Source organism: Nicotiana tabacum, chromosome 18, assembly GCF_000715075.1.
Source record: "Nicotiana tabacum cultivar K326 chromosome 18, ASM71507v2, whole genome shotgun sequence".
NCBI classification, from domain to species: Eukaryota; Viridiplantae; Streptophyta; class Magnoliopsida; order Solanales; family Solanaceae; genus Nicotiana; species Nicotiana tabacum.
The window spans coordinates 26,684,677-26,705,277 of record NC_134097.1 but is presented as its reverse complement, the minus strand read 5'-3'; the positions used below and the strand labels follow the sequence as shown (position 1 = coordinate 26,705,277).

General features: G+C 37.9%; 2 protein-coding genes across 3 annotated transcripts; both read left to right on the top strand.

The window, feature by feature from the left end:
* The first annotated feature begins 683 nt into the window (after positions 1-683).
* Positions 684-14,377, top strand: LOC107802405 (nucleotide pyrophosphatase/phosphodiesterase). Of its 2 annotated transcripts, none has more exons than XM_075236704.1 (12): positions 684-1,546; positions 2,176-2,267; positions 8,786-8,861; positions 8,945-9,067; positions 9,870-9,962; positions 10,346-10,475; positions 10,687-10,768; positions 10,863-10,995; positions 11,512-11,717; positions 11,837-11,962; positions 12,640-12,949; positions 13,749-14,377. In XM_075236704.1, exons 1-12 carry the CDS (start codon positions 1,334-1,336, stop codon positions 14,052-14,054), a joined length of 1,890 nt encoding a protein of 629 aa, XP_075092805.1. In that variant the 5' UTR covers positions 684-1,333; the 3' UTR covers positions 14,055-14,377. The 2 variants fall into 2 exon arrangements, with proteins under 2 accessions (XP_075092805.1, XP_075092804.1); XM_075236703.1 differs by having other exon boundaries at positions 8,945-9,181.
* A 4,974-nt stretch (positions 14,378-19,351) lies between these two features.
* Positions 19,352-19,879, top strand: LOC142172454 (uncharacterized). Its single transcript, XM_075236071.1, has one exon. The coding sequence runs from the start codon at positions 19,352-19,354 to the stop codon at positions 19,877-19,879; it is 528 nt and encodes a 175-aa protein (XP_075092172.1).
* Positions 19,880-20,601: the final 722 nt, after the last annotated feature.

The window sequence follows — 20,601 nt, the reverse complement described above, 5'->3', positions numbered from 1 at the left end:
ATTCGAGACAAATGTGGTTTGAAGTGTGATAAACTACCCGCAGTTTTGTATGAAGAAAATACAACATGCATAGCCCAATTAAAGGGAGGATTCATAAAGGAGTTAGGATAAAGCACATTTCACCTAAATTATTGTTCACACATGATCTTCAAAAGAATGGTGATATTAATGTGCAACGGACCGTTCAAGTGATAATATGGCTGATTTGTTCACCAAATATCTACCGGCGTCAACCTTCAAGAAACTAGTGTACAAGATTGGGATACGAAGGCTCAACGATGTGAACTGATGATCTCATCAGGGGAGTTAATACGCGTTGTACTCTTTTTCCCTTACAAGGTTTTGTCCCATTGAGTTTTCCTTGCAAGGTTTTTAACGAGGCAACCAAAAGGCGTATTTCTAAATATGTGTACTCTTTTTCCTTCATTAGGATTTTTTTTCCCATAGATTTTTTTTTCTAATAAGGTTTTAACGAGGCACATTATTTATGGACATCCAAGGGGGAGTGTTATGATAAAAATCAAAATATGGTGGATGTCTACTCTTCCTCCATGATCTTTCTCTCAAATGGTTAATGACATATTCAATGACATATTTTCTATGTTCAATGACATATTCCATGACATATTTTCTTCACTTTTCATGTCTATATAAAGGCCTTGTAATAGATAGGAAAATACACACAATTGAAGAAGAAAATCTTTTCATTCTCTCTATCTCTATTCTTGTTCATGTTTTACTAAGTTGTTTTTATTTCTTGTTCATGCTTTACTAAATTGCTTTTATTTCTTGTTCATGCTTTACTAAATTGCTTTTATTTCATAACAACCATCAATTATTCATTCGTTTAATTTTTATATGCTTACAGTGTATAATAATTGTTATATCATCAAGTCACCTGAAAACGATTATAAGAAATTGTTCATAAAAATTAGGATTAATATTCTAGAAAATAAGACAAGAAACGTATTATAACAGGTTAAAATATATTAAACGTGTAAAATTTCTTTTTGTTGTTACTGTGCATAGGGGCGGAGCTAGGAGCGCAAGGGGTTCACATGCACATCATCTAAAAATTATATTGTATATACAAGATCAAAATTATTTATTATGTATATATACTAAATGTTGAAACCCCACAACTTTTCTCTATATTTATTTCCTTATATTTTAAACCCCCAAGTGAAAATCCTAATTTCATACTATTTAATTATTCATGTGATTCAATCTTCCTCTCCCTCTCTTTCTTGTATGTCTATAAAGTGTAAATATATTCCACTCACCTATTCCTGCGTCGCCTCCTCTCACAAAAGAAAGTGAATTAGGGAGAAAAATGAGGAACAAATTCTACTTATTACTTTGGCTGCTGGCTTTGAATAATATTGTTTTAGGTGATAACTACGAATATATTCGTTTGGGACGCCATGAACATGACCTTAGCCAAGGGGAACAGCCATTGTCAAGAGTTCAAATACACAAAACTGTTCTTGCTCTACGTAAATCTGCCTCCATTAAAGTTGCTGGATCTTCTCTTCTCGGCTCTACGGTAATTTTCACATTCTGCAGCTCCACTATTTTCTTGTTTTTCTCTGTTTTTTTTTTCCACCTCTTAAAAATGTTGGATTGAAGCAGAGGTTAAACTAGAAATTTCACTGAACATATTAAGGGGTGTTCAAGATTTTAGGACCGTTTGTTCGTAGATTTTGAAATATTTTTTCAAGTGAAATGCATATTCAAACATACCAAATACTATTTTTTAACTTAACTCCAAATACTAATTTTTTCAAAAAATTATAATTTTTATGTCCATATAGCTGATCTCGACTTACTTGAAATTGTAAGTTAACACCTTCTAATTTTTCAGGATTCTAATTTATTATTTATAATTGAAAATTTAGTATGATTATTGAATTTCAAATCTACAAATAATTTTGCTAGAAAATTTATAATATGTGTCATTTTGGAAACTTTACTAACTTTCTTGTTTATCCTTTTTAAGTAACATAAACTTTTAAAACTGCATAAAGTTTCTTTAAATTTAATGCTAGATATTTCGACAAAGATATTGGATAAGGTATTAATGTTAGAAAATATTCTTATTATTCAATACTTTCTTCCTCATTTTTTCCCTTTTTGTCAGTGGATTTATAATATGCAAATTTTGGATGATTACAGGGTGAAGATGTTGAATGGGTTACAATAAACCTCAAGAATGCAAAGCCCACAAATGATGACTGGATTGGTGTATTTTCTCCTGCAAAATTCAAGTAAAGTTTTAATCCTTTGGATATTCCAATACTTTTATAATTGATTGATAATTCACAAAACTCTGGAAATTACATAAGTTTATTATACAAAGTACTATTATGGGCAGTAGCTTTGGCTCAAACCTAATATTTGTGTTAAAAAATTCTTTGGATGTGTAAAAATAATTTATCTAGAACTCAATAAGTAAATAAATTATAGCCTGAACTCATAAACTAAAAATTCTAAATTCGCCTATGAGTATTATACGCCTTTTTTTTAAACTTTCGAGTGCCAATTCAACTTACTTCCAGTATTATGAAATATAATCATTTTTTAAAAATTAGAAATGATGCATAATAAATTTTAAATTTTCAATATGAAAGATATCTTTTTTGACTTATGACGAAGGGATGACGAAGGGATGACGAAGGGAAAAGCTTATAATCATTGAACGAGAGAATATTTTCTTGAATTTCACAAGGTACTAAGGTTTCCTCGATTTTGGTCATGTGCACTAAAATTGTAAAAAAGAAAAGAAAAATCACACTATTAATGTAGTAGGTTAATGATTTATGTGATGGTCTTTAAACATATTAATATATGTGATGATATATTAATTATCATTTATTTGATAACTAAATAATATTTATAAATTTATTATAATTATATAAATAACTTGATTATTGTTTAGTTGATAACTCTATCTTTAATCCCTCATACGTGTCCATTATCCTTTTTTAATTAAAGTTAGTGGAGTACTAATTTTACTTTTTGCTACAGTATTATTGTTTGGATGTACTCTCTGTTTCATTACACGTGCATCTGTCATCGTTTATTCATATTTAAATAAAAGTTACTGAGTCAAAGAACTAAAGTTATACTACTTTAGATTGTAATTTTAAAAAATCAAAAAAAGTTGAAATTAAAGATCATATTGTTGTACTCTTTCTTCATCTACTCCACTAGCAACCCCAATAATTTAGATAATAAATTAAAATAATTGAAGTGCATGTTGCTCCAAAAATAGCTGCAGATTAAGACAAAAAAAAAATTATATAGCCAACCAAAAAGAGGAAATACCGAAAAAATAATACTCCCTCCATCTTAAATTTTTAGTCGTGATTTTTAAAAATAAATATTTCAAATTATTTGTCATTTTAGGAGTTCAAGACAAAATTAATTATTTTTATTTTTATTTTACCCTTACTAGTAATTGTTCTTGAAGATGGAGATAATACATAAATAGAGTAAATGTTAAATCAAGAGAGATTCTATATTAACACATAAATAATAATAAAATAATCTAAAAAAATTTCTAATTAATTATTTTAAGGGGCCTGTAAAAGAAAAAACATGTCAAATAATTTGAGACGCAAAGAGTAATGGTTGGAGTAGGAGTGCACATGCCACTTTTATTCCATTTTTCTCTTTTACTTCTTAGGTTAATCATTTTTTTTTTGTTTTGTTATAACATTTTGGGAGTTATCTATCACGCAAACTTTTTTGTTCATACTTTTCACGTGACTTAAAATTTAGTCCACTGGTTAGTCATACTGCTGTAATGGTGTTCTAGGTAAAAGTTTAGCCGTATTTTGTTATTTATATCATATCAATAAATATAAAATACGTATTTTTATTTACATATTGATTATATAACTATGATTTATTAATATGTTTTCACTTAATTTTTAATTACAATTAAATTATTTGATTTAATGTAACTATTGAATAAGTGTTATGGGACTGTCACTAAAGTCACTAAGCTATGTTTTTGAAGGATGTTAATGAGATTCAAAATATAATATAGAAAGTTATAAACTGTATTTTACTTTATATGTACAATATAATTTTCCGGTGAAATCTTTCAGCCCATAACTCCGCCCCTGAGTGCCATGTTCTTTACTATTTGAAGGTAAAAACAAAAATTATAATCTCAAAACTAAGCCACTTATGTCGAAAACGAAAAGAGTAAACTAAAAGTTAAAAAAAAAATTTAAGATCCAAATAAACCATAATTGGCTCAATTAGAAATTTACTCTTGCTTATCTTTTGTTAATCTAACAACAACAACAACAACCCAGTAAAATCTCACAAGTAGGGTCTAGGGAGGATAGTATGTACGCAGACCTTACCCCTACCTCAAAGGAGTAGAGAGGTTGTTTCCGGAAGACCCTCGACTCAAGATAATAAGAAAAACAAAAATAGGAGAGAATATTAGTTTCACCACAGAGAACATAGGAAAAATAGGAACATAAAATGCAGAAGGAAAAATGCAAAACAAAAATGATGGCTAGTAAATAGGTCCTGCACCGAAAAGAGAAAATAGTACGACACTGCAACGCCCCTAGCTATTTCAGACAAAAACCCTACCAGACTAGGCTCACAACAGTACAAGGTAACGCAAGACTCAGCTACCTCCTAGCCTACAACCGTAATACTCGACCTCCATAACTTCCTATCAAGTGTCATGTCCTCGAAAATTTGAAGCCTCGCCATATCCTGCCTGATCACTTCTCCCCAATACTTCTTGGGCCGCCCTCTACCTCTTCTCGTGCCCTCCACAACCAGTCGCTCACACCTCCTTACTGGAGCATCTGGGTTTCTCCTCTGTACATGTCTGAACCATCTGAGTCTCGCTTCCCGCATCTTGTCATCAATGGGAGTCACGTTCACCTTCTCCCGAATATCAGCATTTCTAATCTTGTCCATCCTAGTGTGCCCGCACATCCACCTTAACATCCTCATTTCTGCTACTTTCATCTTTTGGATATGTGAGTTCTTAACAGGCCAACACTCAGCCCCATACATCATCACCGGTCTAACCACCGCTTTATAGAACTTACCTTTGAGTATCGTTGGCACTCTCTTGTCACACAAAACTCCGGATGCTAACCTCCACTTCATCCATCCTACCCCAATACGGTGTGCGACATCCTCATCGATCTCCCCTCCCCCGTGGATAACCGAACCAAGGTACTTGAAGCTGCCTCTACTTGGGATAACCTGTGATTCAAGCCTCTCATCCACACTCACTTCCCCCGGCTTAGTGCTGAACTTACACTCCAGGTATTCCGTCTTCGTTCTGTTCAGCTTGAAACCTTTAGACTCAAGAGTCTGTCTCCAAACTTCTAGTCTCCCGTTAACCCCGGCTCGTGACTCATCAATCAGAACTATGTCATCGGAAAATAGCATGCACCATGGCACCTCCCCTTGAATATGGTTTGTTAATGCATCCATCACCAGGGCGAATAAGAACGGACTGAGCGCATAGCCTTGGTATAACCCTATTTCAACCGAAAAATGCTCAAAGTCACCTCCTACTGTCCTAACCCGAGTCTTGGCCCCATCATACATGTCCCTAATCGCCATAATATAGGGAATCGACACACATTTTGTCTCCAAGCATCTCCAGAGAACTTCTCTAGAAACCTTGTCATACGCTTTCTCTAGGTCAATAAACACCATGTGCAGATCCTTCTTTCTCTCTCTGTACAGTTCCACCAACCTCCTAATAAGGTGTATAGTTTCTGTGGTAGAAGGACCCGGCATAAACCCGAACTGGTTGTCGGATATAGACACTATCCTCCTAACCCTCGGTTCAATGACTCTCTCCCATACTTTCATGGTATGACTCAGTAATTTAATACCCCTATAATTGTTACAACTTTGGATATCACCTTTGTTCTTATACAATGGAACCACCGTACTCCACCTTCACTCATCCGGCATCCTCTTCGCCTTAAAAATAACATTAAACAACCTAGTCAACCACTCCAAACCTGCTCTCCCTACACTTCCAAAATTCCGCCGGAATCTCGTCTGGCCCGGTTGCTCTGCCCCTACTCATCTTACGCATAGCCCCCACAACCTCCTCAGCCTCGATACGCCTGCAGTGTCCGGAGTCACGGTGACTCTCGGAATGCTCCAATTCGCCTTGCACAATATCCCGATCCCCTTTTTCATTCAGAAGTTTATGGAAGTAAGTCTGTCATCTCCTCTTAATCTGGGCATCTTCCATCAGTATCCTACCATCTTCGTCCTTGATGCATCTCACTTGGTCCAAATCCCGAGCCTTCCTCTCTTTCAACTTGGCCAGCCGAAATAACTTCTTTTCCCTGCCCTTTTCCCCTAGTTCCTCGTATAGACGACCATAAGCCGCAGTCTTAGCCTCTGTGACTGACAGTTTAGCTTCCTTCTTAGCTACCTTATATCTCTCCATGCACGCTTGCCTCTCTTACTCACCTATGCTCCCCACTAGCTTCATATATGCTGCTTTCTTCGCTTCCACTTACCTTGGACCACTTCATTCCACCACCAGTCTCCTTTATGCCCACCAGAGACACCGGTCGAGACCCTAATACCTCTCTTGCAGACGCCCTTATATAGTCTGATGTTGCTGACCACATAGTGTTTGCGTCCCCATTGCTTCTCCAAGCACCCATAGTCAACAACTACAACTCCAACTCTTGGGCTTTATCCTTAGTCAAGGATCCCCACCTGATTCTCGGTGTTCCCTGAGCAGTCCGTTTCCTCCTCTTTAACCTAATACCAACGTCTATCATTAATAGTCTATGCTGCGTCGCGAGTGTCTCATGTGGAATTACCTTGCAGTCCTTGCACAGCCCGCTGTCACACCTCATGAGGAGGAGATAGTCAATCTGAGTCTTCGCTACCGCATTCTGAAAAGTAACCAAATGCTCATTCCTCTTCGGAAATATAGAGTTTACAATCACCAACCCGAAAGCCTTAGCGAAGTCCAACAACATAGTACTTCCACCGTTCCTCCTCTCCCCAAAACCAAAACCTCCATGCACCTCGCCATAACCACCTGCGGTCGCCCCAATATGACCATTGAAGTCCCCTCCTATGAATAGCTTCTCGGCAGGCGGAACCTGGCGCACAATCTCATCTATCCCCTCCCAGAAGTGTCGTTTAACCTCCTCATCTAGGCCCACATGTGGCGCATAGGCGCTAATGACGTTTAGGGTGTACTCACTAACCACCAACTTAATAATCATCAATCTATCATTCACTCTTCTAACTTCGACCACAGACTCTCTAAGTTCCCTATCCACCAAGATACCCACTCCATTCTTACCTATCTCGACCCCTGAGTACCAAAGTTTATACCCGTCTGCATCCTTCGCCCTCGACCCTATCCACCCTGTCTCCTGGACACACGCTATATTGACCCTCCTCTTCTGGAGAATCTTCGCCAACTCTATAGACTTACCCGTCAATGTACCTACGTTCCATGACCCGATTCTTAACCTATAGGCACCGTTGTTCCCTTTACCTCCCGACCCACCCCCTAACCCCTGCCCTACATCCTTCCCCACCCCCCGCTCCCCGAGGACATGACCTCACTCGACCATCCCAGACCACAGCCACTATACTTACGACAGACTAAGGGAATCCCTAATACACACAAGGCAACAGACCAAGTTAGACAAAGACACTCTACAACTATAAGCGCACTAATACGATGGATAAACAAATAGGAACAAAGATTGCAATAATTTAACTAACACAATAAAAGAAAATGAATAAGGGGAGATACCAATTCCCACGAGTAGAACCTGGGGATTGTCTTGATATATATGACGATGTTGCGTCCACCTAGCACGTTCGCATCCAATTCTTGCCGACCTTTGTTGACCCTTATCGAGGTTGTTCCTTTCATCGGCACACGCATGTCCCGCTCACTGCTAATAGGCACAGTCCCTAACCGAGACTTTCGACTTGGTGTATACCGTACGCTGAGAAACCCGACGCACTGCTCTTGTTCCTGCCAGCTGGAATGGTTTACTGCTTTTGCGCTTTGCGCGTGCACTTCCCTCCCGCCACCAAAGGGCCACAAAAATGCTACCTGCAACACACAAAATACACCACGGGACCAAGAAAAATAAAGGAATACAGGGCTGCCGCCGGACCGGTCTGACGTCGCCGGAGAACACCGGCGCTGCAGAGACACAGCGGGCTGTGAAAGAAGAAGAAAAGAAGAAAGAGGAGAAAAGAAGAACATGGGAGGGGGTTGGGCTGCAACCGGACTAAACAGAAGACGCCGGCGCGGGGACAAGTCACCGGAAAAAATGGCTGCTTCTAGGGTTAAGAGGGAGGAGAAGAAGAAAAGGTGGGAAAAAAAACGAAAAGAGAGGGAGGAGAGAGAGAGAGGAGAGAGAGGGGGGAGGGTCGGGGTCACTTACCTGGTCGCCGTTGCCGGAGGGTTCGCCGGCAACAGTAACGGTCTGACGTACGTTTTTAAACGTTAAAATTCGATTTCGAGGAAAATACTTTTCAACACCAAAAGAAAATGAAAACACTTTTCAACAGCGATAAGGTAAAGATTAAAACCAAGCCCAACTATTTAACACTAAGCTTTAATTTGAGATGAAATTCAAAATCAAATAGATGCTTACAGTAGATCCCCTTACTGTATTCAAAATCAAATAGATGATTAACACCAACACAAGGACGGAGCAATTGTGCAAAACCAACAATTAGTAAATCTAACAATTAGTAAATGGTTCAACTGCAGTGAATCAATTTGTGACCCAGTAACAATTGATGAACAACAATTTGGTGCTCCATTTTTATGTACTGCCCCCTTAAAGGTATGTCTAACAACTTATATTTCCATATTAATTAATGGACTTCCAATTATCTTGATTTATACTTTTTCTTTTCTTTTTTACAGTTCAAATTTGCAAATTACAACAATGTCAATTACACAAAGACTGGGAAAACTTCACTTAAGTTCAGGCTAATTAACCAGCGTGGGGATTTCTCATTTGCCTTCTTCTCTGGTGGTTTGTCTAATGCAAGTGTTTTTCCATATTTTGCAAATTATATATATATTTTCTTTGCTGATACTGATTTTTGTTTCTCGAGCCGAGGGTGTATCGGAAACAGTCTCTCCACTTTCTTGGTAGGGGTAAGGTTTGCGTACATACTATACTCCCCATACCCCAATGGGATTATACTGGGTTTTTTTTGTTGTGGTGGTTGTTGTTGCTGATATTGATTTTGTTATTGTGTGTGTTGGCATTTGAATTTCTCAATGTACTTATGCTCTCATTTCGATGTGGTGTGATGGTAAAGGTTTTCCACTCTTAACTCGAGGTCTCGGTTTGAATCCCGAGAATGAAGTTCTCCTTAGTAGCAAGCGCTAAAACACCCATATCATCAGAGTATATAACTTAAATCCATTTGAAATTAGGAAACCTTACTGAAGAATGAGATATCAAGTTGTGTATAATGTGTTGGATATGTGAATGATTTAGTTGAAACTTTTGTATATTAACTTTAACCTTATAAATCCGAAAGTATAGTTACGAAAGGTATTTTCTCTTGTTTTGGTTATAATCAAGTGTGTTAGTTGACAAGTAACTTGAACTAATTGAGAATTTTTATAAATTGGAAATTAGCAATGAAACTCAAACTGGTGTTGTCTAAATTAATCACTTCAGCAGTTCAGCTTCTCCAAGTTAGGGTAAGTACTTGAGCTTTGTAGGACATTTTACTTCATGACAATGATCATTATAGTTTTTATTTGTGCTATATTTTAAAGAAACTTTCTTGAGACTTGGATTTGAACTAATAGATTCATATGTATGTTACAGCCTAAGTTGATAGCCATCTCAAATCACATCGCGTTTGCCAATCCAAAAGCGCCTCTTTATCCGCGTCTTGCTCTTGGGAAGTCATGGGATATAGTAAGTTTTATCGTGCTATGATTTTTTCAGCATATTTTTTTTCATTAAGATATGCATGTCCATTATTATCCGTTATTACAGGGCCTTCAGTAACAATTATTGAATGTAGTAGTGTGTCAAGGTAATTGATTTATCAACTCCTTAAATTGGAGAACATGTTAACTTGATTCATTATTTTGAATCCCCTTGTTAGAGCTTCCGCTTTGTCACTGCTCCGGGCCTTCCCCGATCCCCGTGCATAGCAGGAGCTTAGTGCACCGGGCTGCCATTTTTCTCGCTGCAGCCTGCAAATTGGAGATTCATGTTAAGTTGTTAAGCATCATATCCAGTGGTCGCATCAAATCTTGAGATTAACTTGTGGCTTTTTTTTTTTTCCTTTTTAGATGACCCTTACATGGACAAGTGGTTACAACATAGACGAGGCTGTTCCATTCGTCGAATGGGGTTGGAAGGGCCAAGCTCAACAACGCTCCCCAGCAGGGACACTGACATTTCATCGGAACAGCATGTGTGGTATGTGGACTGTTATTCAACAACTGTTTTAATCAGTTGAAAAAGGCATGCCTGATGTTCACTTTTCATGTGTATTTTACTCTCCTTCTCTTATTCATGTATTCTGACTGAAGTTGAAGATAGAGTAGGAGAGGGTGAAATTCGAATTGATTTAGTATTATGCATTCATTTTGCTTTTTCATACTGAATAATGTTATGAATGCGTTTGTAGGAACGCCTGCTAGAAGTGTGGGATGGCGTGATCCTGGATTCATACATACTAGTTTCCTGAAAGATTTGTGGCCAAACATGGTGTAAGTTTTTCTAGTGACCGATTTCTCTAGCGAAAAGTTACTTCATCGTTGAGATATACATCCCTTTTTGAGCTCTTAATTTGTGAAATTTCAGGTACACATACAAGTTGGCTCACTTGTTAAACAATGGTTCGATTGTTTGGAGCAAGGAATATTCATTTAAATCTCCTCCATTTCCAGGACAAGAGTCACTGCAACGTGTTGTGATATTTGGAGATATGGGGAAGGTAATCTACTATTATTACCTGTTCTTGTAATACAATGCAAATCTATTTTATTTTCTTTTCCAAATCTTGAAGAATGTGGTTTTCCGATATATGAAACAGCATACACGCATAAAATCATCATGGTCAGTTTCCAGATCAACGAAAAAGAAGGAAAACGAAATCATATAGCTGTACTATGTCTGATTTTATGGGAGGATGAGACGTGTGCATCAAACATAGAATTAATGTTAATATGCCATCCAAAATTCAAATGTTTGTTTACTATGAAAAATAAGTTGGTCCTATCAAACAAAAGAGAAAAGACTGACCGGAGCATTGTAACTGAAAAGACTTGCATTTACTTAGAGAGGATTCTTGCACTAGCATCTAATTATTTCACTTCTTGCATTAGCATCCAAGTCTAAATTACCAAGCTTCCTTGTACTTGGCTTATGATCATTCAACTTTAAACCTTTAAAAATACTTCGTGTACATTAGATTGATAACAATTTTTTTTAATTTTTTTTGTTGTTTCAGCAAGAGCGCGATGGTTCAAATGAATATGCTAATTATCAGCCCGGCTCACTTATGACAACAGACACCCTTATTAAGGACCTTGATAACATTGATATAGTTTTCCTTATTGGAGATCTCCCCTATGCAAATGGCTATATCTCACAATGGGACCAATTTACAGCCCAGGTGGAACCAATAACGTCGAAAGTACCTTTCATGATTGCAAGGTGTGTTCATCGTCAAGAATTCCTTTGTGAATGCAGATGGTCTGCTTTTAATTATTTGATATTGTATTTCATATAGTTCTTGTTATTCTAAGTGTCTACGACGAAAATTTGTTTTGCAGTGGTAATCATGAAAGAACTTGGGAGAACAGCGGATCATTATACACTGGTCTGGACTCAGGTGGAGAATGTGGTGTACCAGCCGAAACATTATACTACGTTCCAGCAGAAAACAGAGCTAAGTTCTGGTATGCGATTCATATTCTTGATATAATCCTTTCTGTAATAAAATACTCACTTTTGTTACATTTTGTGCTTAAAGCTCGGATAGACCTTGGTGCTTTCCTATGCTTGTCGCCTTTGACAACACTGCTAAGAAGTCTGAAACATATCCTTTGCATATTTAAGAAACATCATTTTCTTCACCATATATTGTAGATTTTGCTTCTATATTAAATCCGATATGCCATCATTGGAATTTGGAAGGCAGAGGAGAATGATAAATATTTGCAATGGATGATTCAGTATTGTATCAGCTAGCACTAGAACAGGATACCGGATGGACTTGCCTTACCAGCACATTACTACTTTAACTTCAATTTGGGTATTCTATGGATTCATCGCCGAATTGACTTATTCTATTAACAAGTTAAAATTCTTGAGTAGTCCTTGAGAAGACGGCTGCCTTCATTTAACTAGTGCGCCATGTTGCTTTCCCTTGTTTTTTCTTCTCTTTACATATTTTTCTTGAGCCGAGGGTATATCAGAAACAGCCTCTCTACCTTCATAAGGTCGGGGTAAGTTTTGCATACACGCTACCCTCCCTAGACCCCATCTGTGGGACCACATTGGATTTGTTGTTATTTTTGCAGTTTAATTTAATCAACGTGTCGATTTTCACACGGAGTGTGTATCTTGTTGACAGGTATGCAGCCGATTATGGCATGTTCCACTTCTGCATAGGAGACACTGAACATGACTGGAGAGAGGGATCTGAACAATACAAGTTCATTGAGGAATGCTTTGCATCAGCGAATAGACACAAACAACCGTGGTTGATTTTCTCCGCTCATCGTGTTCTTGGTTACTCTTCCAATGATTGGTATGCTAAGGAAGGCTCATTTGAAGAGCCTATGGGCAGGGAGCACTTACAAAAACTCTGGCAAAAATATAAGGTTGATATGGCATTCTTTGGACATGTCCATAACTATGAAAGAGTTTGCCCAATTTACCAGGTATGCAATTATATTTCTACACATAAATTGGGTATTATAGAACTATGATTTATTCAGGCAAATGTCTTACATGCAGAATTTGCCTAGTTTTTGCTCTTTTTCGCAATATTTACTGATTTCGACCAAAGGAGAGTCTTGGAGCAACGATTAAGTTGTCTCCGTGTGATCCATAGGTTACGAGTTCAAGCCGTGGAATCAGTCATTGACGCTTGCATCAGGGTAGGCTGCCTACATCACACTTTTTTGGGGTCCGACCCTTATCCGGACCCTGCGTGAACGCGGAATGCTCTGTGCACCGGGCTACCCTTTTATTTACTGATTTCGACTCTACTTGATATTACATGTTTTTCTTATATTTAATATAATTCAATTAGTGGCAAAAACTCACTACTCCTTTTGGTCTTCTCTTCATAGTAGATATACTAGAATTTGATCTCCTTTTCTCCTTGTTGCATTTCTATGCAGTTGTATTGTACCTGTCGATGCTGCAGTTCATGTACTTGTACTTGTTTTCATGATTTTAGTATTTCATGTGTAGAACACATCATTATTTCTTCATATTGCTAGTTTTAACGTTAACGATATCTGAATAACGAGTTTGGATAGCCACCTCTAGTTAAAAAAATTCTTGGATTTTTTGTTGAAACCATAATCCTTTTCCGACTAAACATGCACATCCAGTTCAATCCTTTCAAAGTGAAAGAACTAGAATTTGCGACAATAGTGGAATTGATAGTGTTATTTCATTTAGATGTTTGAAAATCACTCATTCATTGTTGTCAAATTGTTGTATGGGCAGAATCAATGTGTGAACAAGGAGACGTCACACTACTCAGGCGTAGTGAACGGAACAATTCATGTTGTTGTTGGTGGAGGAGGAAGCCATTTGAATCAATTCACCACCATCAACACCACATGGAGTGTGTTCAAAGATTATGACTATGGATTTGTCAAACTTACAGCATTTAACCAGTCTTCCCTTCTCTTTGAGTACAAGAAGAGCAGAGATGGTAAAGTGTATGATTCTTTTACAATCTCAAGAGATTATAAAGATGTCTTAGCTTGTGTGCATGATGGTTGTGAACCAACTACTTTGGCTAGTTAAACTACTGTATCTACAAGTGTATGTAGCAAGGAATAAGTAACCTTTAAGTTTTTTTTTTTTTTAACCATTTAGTATGTGAAGCCCGTTGACCTGGCTAATTCGAATTTGCGTCGGGTAGGTCCGCTGAAGAGGTGAAAGAGTACCTTTAAGTTGGTTCTAGAGATATTACTGTAGTATCTAAATCTCTCCTTTTTTTTGTTATGTTTTTTGTCTTTCATATTGCCTCCTGTTAATTGGATGTAATTATGTAAATAACCAGCTTTTCTTAATTTCGGAACAATATACCGTCAAACCTCTCTATGACAGCCTTATTTGTTCCGATATTTTTTGGCACAATAGTGAAGCACTGTTATAAAGAACATATATTATAACATAATATAAAACTCGGTTCCAAAAAATTTTGGTGTTTATGATAAATAATTGTTATATGGAGATGCAATTATAGAGATGTCTGAATGTACCTTATTTCTTTTATAAATATCTTAATTCTAGCTCAAAAATGACTTATTTAAGCCAATACTTTATATTATCGTCAATTTTAATATTTAAATTTTTTATTAGAACACTATTCAATTTGCAGACTTTGTTATCTATCTTTCGTTAATATCTTTGGGAATAGATTTTCCTTTTACCAACCAACACTATATTAAACAGTTTTAAATCACTTTCAAAATAACGTCATGTACACATTGGTTCAAATACGATTGAAAAAACACCTAAATATTGTTTTACCAAAGTTTAATCAAACTTCATAGTTACAATTTGAATTTCCTCTATTCTTTTTCATTGTCAAATACTTTAAAAAGGTAGGGGTTAGGGAATACAACCATACTTCACTTATAAAATATGTCTCATAATTAGGAAAATCATAACTCTGGACCTCCTTAACCCTTTCTCCAACTTCATTCTCATTAGCTGCCTATGGTTCAGGTATCAATATATTGTCTCTTTTTATCTTCTTGAGCCGAGGGTCTTTTAGAAACACTCCCTACTCTCCCGGATAGGGGTAAGGTCTGCATACACTCTACTCTTCCCAGATCCCACCAGTGAAAACTTGTGGTTGTTATTGTTGTTGTTGCATTCTCATTAGCTGATAATTTGAGTGATTTCTAGTATTTATTAGTTAATTAGTTGTTGGGTTTAAAGATTGGTGAATGAGAAATGGAAGGAAGAATGTGGAGGAAAAGTGAGCTCCCTTTTGCTTTAGAAAGAGCAAAGTGTCCCTCATTGGTAGTGGAAAAAAAGTGAATATGCTTATATTGAGAAAACACTTCTCTCAGTGTTAAATGGGTTGGAAAGAAAGTAAGCCTCGCGTCGTCGTCGTCTCTTGCTCGGCTTCAGTTTCGGATCTGGTCAACGATTGATTGATTAATATTTCTGGATAAAATTTCTTTCAATTATTTAATTAATTAACGAAGATTCAACCCGGAATAACCCAAGACCCGTGACACGACCCGGTCCAGTCCGTTTCTTTCCCGGATTATTTTTATATCCGTTTTCCCGCAATATTTCAAACAGAAATATTCTCACCTGTTCTAACATCCATGGCTGTTTTTGAAAGGTTGCAAACCTTTTCAGAAGCAGTGCCACAAAGGCTATAAATATGCTTTGAATCCCAGAATCTTTCCTTACAAAATTTTATAATCTTCTTCTTCTTCTGCACAAAATTTTTCAGTGTGTTTAACAATCATTGAGTGGTTTGCAGTTCATCAGAGTTTTTGGTACCAATACACTGGTGAGTTAAATTGTTCTATCCCAGGAGGATAATATTTCAGCACCTCGGGTACTTGAAGGGAATAATTTCTTTAAGGACACATTGTGCATTTAGTGGGCTCGATTTATTCCGAAATTATTTTTCCAGAAATTAATTCGACATTCTGTTGCTGCTAACTTTCTGAAACTGTTTTTTTTTCTGTTTTAGAAAGTTTGTTGTTTCGTTATTCATTATATTAATACAGATTGAATAACAAGTTAAAAATAAAATCTCAATCTTTATAATTTATACCTAGTGTGCATAAAGTGTTCACCACAGAGTGCTCACCCGAAGGGTAGAGGCTGTGACAGAGGTTGTAGCGGCTGCGGGTTTCCCCTCTTACCAAAAAAAAGGTTTAAACTTGTCTTCTTAGTGATAAGACAGAATTGTAGTTAAAACTTTAATTTTCTGTGAGATTTGATTCTGAACTCTTAGACCGGATTATATTTGCAGTAATTTTTTTTTTTTAGTACTAGAGTTGGGCGTGAACATATGCATGTGTCGAATTCAAAATTCTAAATGTTCGTTTCTCTGACCAAGAAATAAAATAAGATATACGTTCAAAACGGCTGTTTCGCAGATAAAAATTTTACAATGTTTTTATCTATTGATATAGACGTAAAGTACTTAATGATTTTTATTATTTCGCCGAAAGGCAAACCAAAATAAATATTGTATGTTGTCATAAATACTACTATTGCCTTAAACTTTTATCTCATAATAATAATAATAATAATAATAATAATAATAATAATAATAATAATAATAATAATAATAATAATAATAATAATAATGATGATGATGATGATGATGGTTTATACAGTCAAAATCATATGCCTCCGATTTATAGGCTCGAGGTTCCGTCCTAGGCCCGAGTCCGGGCAAGGTCGAGTTTGAAACCGGTGAACCACACTCGAGCTCGAAGACAGAGTGCAATGCCCGGAGATAGCAGTTCGAGGAATACCGAGGCCAAGTGTGCTCGACCCCGAAATAGTACCATTATGGGTTTGTAACAGAGTGAGCTAGATTCCTGTCACGTCCCCAAATCATGGCGCAAATCCCGGAACAAGATTGTACGATTCCGTACTAGGCGGTTAGACAGTTGTACCAAGAATATTCCTCACTGTAAATAGAAATATACCTTTTTGCCCCCTATTATATAAAGGGGGCCCCAATCATTTGTAACATCATCTTATGATTGAGCAAAGAATATACTCTCTATCTTTTTGCCTACCGTTCATCAGCATTGTCCTTTAGCTCTACTGTTCTTATTTTACATTTATTGCTTAATTATTCTTATTATTCTAAGCCTACCTCAAGGTCACTGAGCACGAGAGCACTACTGCTGAGTAACGTTGGTTTGATTCACTTGTCTCTTTCATTTCTACTTCATACTTCTTGATTATTAATTGGTATTGAACTAAATCACATATCTTTAAAAGAGCAAATCAAATTTAATTGTTACTCGTATTTTCGAGGTAAACAGTTTGGCGCCCACCGTGAGGCTAAATATAATAGTGATTATTTCTTTACTGATTCTCATTACACACATTATTTTTACGTTTTTTCTTGTCAAGGTTTTTTGATTCTCAGGATGAAACATGTCTAGCTCACAAAATGCACCCATTCATGATAATGAAGGTCTTGGAGTAAACAGTAACGCAGGGGTCAGTGTACCACCGATAAACCCAGGGGAAGTGCCAGATGTGGAACTAGTTGATGTTAGTTCGTACATCGCTTTGAATGCAGATCTAGGCACGGATCCCAAAGGAAATATACACATGGAAGCTCGACCCGGTGTCCAAAGAACACATGGAATAGGAGATGGGGGAGACTGACCCCACGATTTTGAGGATGCTCGAAGACTAACCAAGAGGATCGACTCCCGGGAAAGAAAATTAAAATCAATGATAAAAAGGTGGAGACCTATAACTCTCGTGTAGACCAGATACCAGGGGCACCTCTAGTTTTGAAAGGTTTAGACGCTAAAAAATTCATACAAAAACCATTCCCTTAGAGTGCGGCTCCGATTCCCATTTTCAAAAAATTTTGCATGCCCGATATACCCAAATATAATAGAACTATTGACCCCAACGAGCATATTACTTCATACACTTGTGGAATCAAAGGAAATGATTTGAATGACGATGAGGTCGAATCAGTCTTGTTAAACAAGTTTGGAGAAACACTGTCAAAAGGAGCTATGATTTGGTATCACAACTTAGCTCCTAACTATGTTAGCTCGTTAGCAGATGCCTTTGTGAAAGCACACGTCGGGGCCATAAAGGTGGCCACGAGAAAGTCGTATGTCTTCAAAATAAAACAAAGGAACGACGAGATGTTAAGGGAGTTCGTGTCCAGGTTTCAGATGGAAAGAATGGAATTACCACCAGTCTCCAATGACTGGGCAGTACAAGCTTTCATGCAGGGTTTGAATGAAAGAAGCTCGATCGCGTCTTGGTAGTTAAAATAAAACTTGATTGAGTATCCAGCCGTGACATGGTCAGATGTGCACAATCATTACCAGTCAAAAATTAGGGTTGATGATGACCAGTTGGGAGCCCCCTCGGGTTCAGTTCATCCTAACAGATTCGCAACCAAGCCCCCGAGGGACATAGATCGGGAATCAAGATTCAACAAAGAATGGTATCTGCTGTATGTCGATCGAATGAACAACGGCTCGGGTTGGAATGCTCCTCAGAAAGATCGGAAAAACGATCGAGGCCAAAGCTCTCGGGGACATACGAGTAAGAGCGGATTCGATAAGCGTGCCGACCCCACCGAGGCTCCTCGATTATCAGAGTACAACTTCAGCATAGGTGCGTCGGGGATTGTCTCAGCTATCGAAAGAATTAAAGACACCAAGTGGCCCAAGCCTATACAGACCGATCCTTCTCAAAGGAACCCGAACTTGATGTGCAAGTATCATGTCACACATGGTCATAGAATAGAAGATTGCAGGCAGCTAAGATAAGAAGTGGCTCGGTTGTTCAACGAGGGCCACCTTCGAGAATTCCTAAGTGATCAGGCTAAGAATCACTTCAAGGAGAGAGATGCGAGGAGAAATGAGCAAGAAGAATCATAACATGTAATCCACATGATCATTGGAGGAGTCGATGTCCCTCAACGACCTGTGTTCAAACGCACCAAGGTGTCGATCACGAGGGAAAAATAGACTCGGAGCTATGTGCCCAAGGACATCCTATCATTCTGCGACAAAGAAGCAGAAGGCGTATCTCAGCCCCACAATAATGCCATGGTAATCTCTATCCTTTTAAATAAAATTCAAGTTAAAAGTGTTTTAGTGGATCCAGGTAGCTCTGCGAATAAAATCAAATCAAGGGTTGTGGAACAACTCGGCCTACAAGATCAGATTGTGCATGCATCCCGGGTCCTCAATGGCTTCAACATGGCAAGCAAAACAACAAAAGGAGAGATTATCTTGCCAGCAAACATTGTCGGGATCGTACAAGACACCAAGTTCCATGTCATCGAAGGTGACATGAGGTATAACGCACTCCTCGGGAGACCATGGATACACAAAATGAGGGAAGTGCCTTCAACTCTTCACCAGATGATGAAGTTCCTGACAGATGAAGGAGTGAAAATAGTCTACGGAGAGCAACATGCTGCAAAAGAGATGTTTGCAATTGAGGAAGTGGCGCCGATACCAAAAGCTTTAACCTCGGAGAAATCAAGCAACGAATGTAAGCATGCGACCAAATATCAATCACCGCCTCCAGCCTCGATGGAATCGGAGCAACAGGTAATCGAAGACAAAAATGACCACGTATTGGCTAAGCATCCCAGGTTCAAATTGGTGGAGCGAAAAAAGAGGCATCAATCCGGGGTAAAGAATGGTTTCATAAAAGACGAGGTAACTAAACTTATTAAAATAGGATCTGTTCGGGAGGTAAAGTACCCCGAGTGGTTAGCCAACGTAGTTAATTTGAACAGAGCATGTCCGAAAGATTCTTCCCCCTTGCCAAACATCGATCGTATGATTGATGCCACTACTGGCCACGAGATCCTAACTTATCTCAATGCCTACTCCGAGCACAACCAGATTTAGATGAACTCGGAGGACCAGGAAAAGACATTTTTTATTACTAAATTTGGAACTTATTGTTACAACGTAGTGCCCTTCGGGCTAAAAAATGCAGAAGCTACATATCAATGCCTAGTTAACAAAATGTTCGAAGAACAAATATGAAAAACAATGGAAGTCTATATTAATGATATATTGATTAAGTCCCTGCGCGCAGAGGACTATTAGTTCACTTGCAGAAAACCCTCGCAATTTTGAGGAAATACAACATGAAGCTTAACTCGGAGAAATATGCCTTCGAAGTTAGGAATGAGGGCCACCCCATGTTCTCTAGTATATGGCTCTGAGGCCTTCATCCCCGTTGGGGTTGGAGAACCCAGCACCAGGTTTTGACATGTGTCGGAGGAGTTAAATTATGAGGCCATTAATGCTAGCTTCGAGGTATTAGATGAAAAGCGATAGGCATCACTTGTTCGGATGGCCGCACAGAAGCAAAGAATCGAAAGATACTACAATAGAATGACCAACCTTCGACACTTTGGAATCGAGGACTTAGTTCTACAAAGGGTCACCCTCAATACTCGAGACCCTAATGAAGGGAAACTAGGCCTGAATTGGGAAGGGTCGTACCGAGTCCTCGGAGTTGTCAGTAAAGGATATTTCAAACTTAGCACAATGGAAGGTGAACAACTGCCAAGCAATTGGAACATATCATTACTCAAACGATACTACTGCTAAGGTATGAC

Excerpts from the sequence above, each read along its gene's own strand:
- LOC107802405 (XM_075236703.1), top strand. The coding sequence starts at position 1,334 with ATGAGGAACAAATTCTACTTATTACTTTGGCTGCTGGCTTTGAATAAT. Across the intron at positions 9,963-10,345 it reads TTGGGAAGTCATGGGATATA|ATGACCCTTACATGGACAAG; the intron begins GTAAGTTTTATC and ends TTTCCTTTTTAG. Across the intron at positions 11,718-11,836 it reads GTACCTTTCATGATTGCAAG|TGGTAATCATGAAAGAACTT; the intron begins GTGTGTTCATCG and ends TTTGTTTTGCAG.
- LOC142172454 (XM_075236071.1), top strand. The coding sequence starts at position 19,352 with ATGAGGGAAGTGCCTTCAACTCTTCACCAGATGATGAAGTTCCTGACA.